The 3,076-nt window shown below is 52.2% G+C and overlaps 1 protein-coding gene across 2 annotated transcripts in view; it reads right to left on the reverse strand.

Moving 5' to 3' along the window:
- Positions 1-1,712: 1,712 nt before the first annotated feature.
- Positions 1,713-3,076, reverse strand: part of MRPL14 (mitochondrial ribosomal protein L14) — an 11,504-nt gene continuing 10,140 nt past the window's right edge. The window contains exon 3 of one of the 2 annotated variants that reach the window (XM_065884611.1): positions 1,713-2,198. In XM_065884611.1, the coding sequence (XP_065740683.1) occupies positions 1,832-2,198 (367 nt within the window). In that variant the 3' untranslated portion in view covers positions 1,713-1,831. The remainder of the gene's footprint in view (positions 2,199-3,076) is intronic. The other variant, XM_065884610.1, reaches the window with a different exon arrangement.

The raw sequence follows: 3,076 nt of genomic DNA on the forward strand, positions 1-3,076 counted from the left end.
CCAGCAGGTCATCATCATGCAAAGCCTACACTCGTCCACTCCGGACCCCCTCAGCCCCACTCCACAGTCGATCCAACCGTATCTCCCCTCCCACCACCCTGACCCTCCTTGCTGAATACCCTCCAACAGCGTCCCAACGCCCTCAGGATAAGGAAGGCTTCCCAGGCTTGGCTGGCCCTGCCTCTCCAGCCCCATCCCACACCACAATTCCTCCTGCTCGCCCTGCTCTAGCCACATCGGCTTTTCCTTTGAGTCCCTGGGACTCACCCCATTCCCTTCTGCCACAGGGTTTTTGCATATGCTCTTCCCTCTGCCTGGAACACTTTCCCCTATCCTATCACCTAACTAATGCCTGTCCATTTATTTTTACTAAGGTGTACGGTACAGTGCACTGAAGTATACAGCTCAATAATTATTTAGATGTATACACTCACGTGACTCCCACCCAGATCTAGATTTAGAACGTTTCCAACACCCGTAAGTTTCCCTTGTGACCTTTGTGGTCTATGCTCTTCCCCACGCCCCCCCCAGGTAGCCACTATTCTGACTTCTATCACAATGCCTATTCATTCTTCAAAAGGCAGACCATGCAAACTTTTCTCAGGGAAGCCGCCTCCTGTCCCATGGAAAAAGTCTAACCTCTCCATCGGAGGCACTTGTTACACTTGGGGATCCGCATGTGTTGGAGTCATTAGGTGATCTGTGTCAATCTGCCCAGGAGAGCATGGACATGTACTTATCCTCACCTCTCTTTCCCAGCGCTGGCAGCTGCAGAGCGATGATGACAGAAAACAGCTGATGCCTATCAAGTGCTTATTATCACCAGGTACTCATAGGCACAAACTCATTTCTTACATCCACCCTATCAAGCAGGTACCATTATCATGTACCCATTTTACAGGTGAGGAGGTGTAAGAAGGAGAAGGTGTAAGAAGCAAAATAACCTGCCCACAGGCATTACGTGTAAGTGGTGGAGTCAGGATTGGAACCCAGGCAGTCTGGCTACAGAGCATGTGCTTAATCATCAAGCAACTCTGCCTCTCAGAGGCCACTGGAATGTCTAATGAGAAGTGCCCAGGACAGTTTGAATGAATAAAGGAGTGACTTTAGAAATGAGTTGACGAGATTCCATTTAAAGAAACTAAGGGAGCGCCCCAGAAACTCCCCAAGGAGACCAACAAACAAATGGGAGGTAAACTGTCACTGAATCCCCTGCACAGGCCCACGATTTGGTGCTCTGCAAACACCAGAGCCAGTGCATTTCCCCAGGAGTCAAGGCAGGAAGCTGTCTGCTCTGGGCACAGAGAAGCAGCTGGTGCCTAGCACAGGGCACCCCATGGTGGAGGAAGGATCACGGTGCAGGTTCTCTCGGAGGCTGGAGGCCACGCTGTGCTGGAGGAAATGGTCCCCCGGCTCCATTCACGCTTACCCAGCAACCCAGTCACCTTCATACCCATTTAGCACCTCCGGCCCTCTGACACAGGAAGATGACACTCTGGAAGGCAAATAAACAGTTTGCCTGGCTAGAAAGTGATATTCCATTGCATATCTACAAACTGGCATTTGGCGTGTACCCCAGTTTTCCAGAGCCTGATAATCCTGGGTGAGTTCATAGGCTATTGCAGGCAAAGACCACCACGTCACAGGGCACCTTTTAACTGTTTCAGTACCGTTGACCCCATGGCCACACCCAGAAAGCTCAGGAAGAAACGTACAGGAAATCATTTATTTTCTCACAGCACACTGCGCCCCGGGCTCCCTCTCAGCAGAGGCACAGCTCTCAGAACGGCTCCATCCATGAGCCCCCAGGCAGCCGGTGCCTGGGCTCTGTTCACACAAAGTTCTGGGCGATGGCCAGCACCTTGGAAAACTCGCCTTCCCTCTGGCGTAGGCTGCTGGGGATGGGTGTCTTGATTCGGGTCCCCACAGGGTTCCCGTTGTCCTCGATGAGGACCACGTTGTTAGAGTCGAACCTGGGGGTCATCCTGGGACCAGGCATACGATGCCCCACAATAAGTGCCTTTTTCTTCTGCCCCTTGATGGCCAGCAGGATCCGGTCGCCCACTTTGCCCACCCCGTTCTTGTTATAGACGTGGATGCAGCGAGGAGGGCGATGGTACGGGGTGTTTCCCAGGGCACTGTTGTCCACCACACGCACCCGCGTCATCTTCTGAATCGCACCAAGGCTCCCAGTGGTGCTGGTGGAAGAGGAAAAGAGTCTGAGGTCTGCATCTCTGCTGGGCAGGGCTCAGAGGCCTCTGCCAGACCAGGCTTGGCAGCGTGCACATTGGCAGGGCCCTGACAGAGGTGGCGCCTGGGAAGGCTTCTCTGTGCCCAAGGCAGTGCCCTCACAGTTCTTCACGGCTTCTGCTGCCGGGTCAGGACCTCGATCTGGATGGGTTTTAAAGAGGACCTGATATTCTGTTACAACAAACTGCATGGCAGACTTAACTTAAAGCCTTCGGTTTCCAAAAGGCCTCTGAGGATTAAGGGAATACCTTATGGGCCAGGCCTCGCCCACTGCCTAGCCTGCAAAACCTGCTCCCCCAGAATACGCTGATTACCAAATGTCCCATCTACATGTCGCTGAGAACCAGAAGGTACAAGTGAGTGTGTCTGCTAAGGGAGTCCTTTGACACAACATAGCAGAAACTGAAAATAAGTCAAGGTAACAATCTTTTGTTTTAATGTATTTTTCCCCACTATAAAGCGTACCTATTAAAGGCAAATAAGCTATTATTAAGCCATCTGATGACAGTGGGAATTCTAGTTTGCTGCCACTAGGACCCTAGTGCTGGTGTTCTCCCGGGTGACCCGGCGTCCTCTTCTCTCATTCCACATGCCTACCCTGGGCAAGGTTCTCTATCCCCATTGTTTCCAGCTAGTAAATTCCATCTCCAGCCCCACTTCTCTCCTATCCTCCAGTCCTATATTTCCACTCCAACTCCTCACGTGTCCTGCGGATGCTGCAAACTCAGTAGGTCCTACAGTGACTTCATCGCCTCCCCCTGCAAACCTCCTCCCACTGCTGTGTTTCCAGCTTCTCCCAGAAAATTCAGCTCCCGAGCCATAAACC

Source organism: Phocoena phocoena, chromosome 10, assembly GCF_963924675.1.
Source record: "Phocoena phocoena chromosome 10, mPhoPho1.1, whole genome shotgun sequence".
In the NCBI taxonomy this organism is placed as follows: Eukaryota; Metazoa; Chordata; class Mammalia; order Artiodactyla; family Phocoenidae; genus Phocoena; species Phocoena phocoena.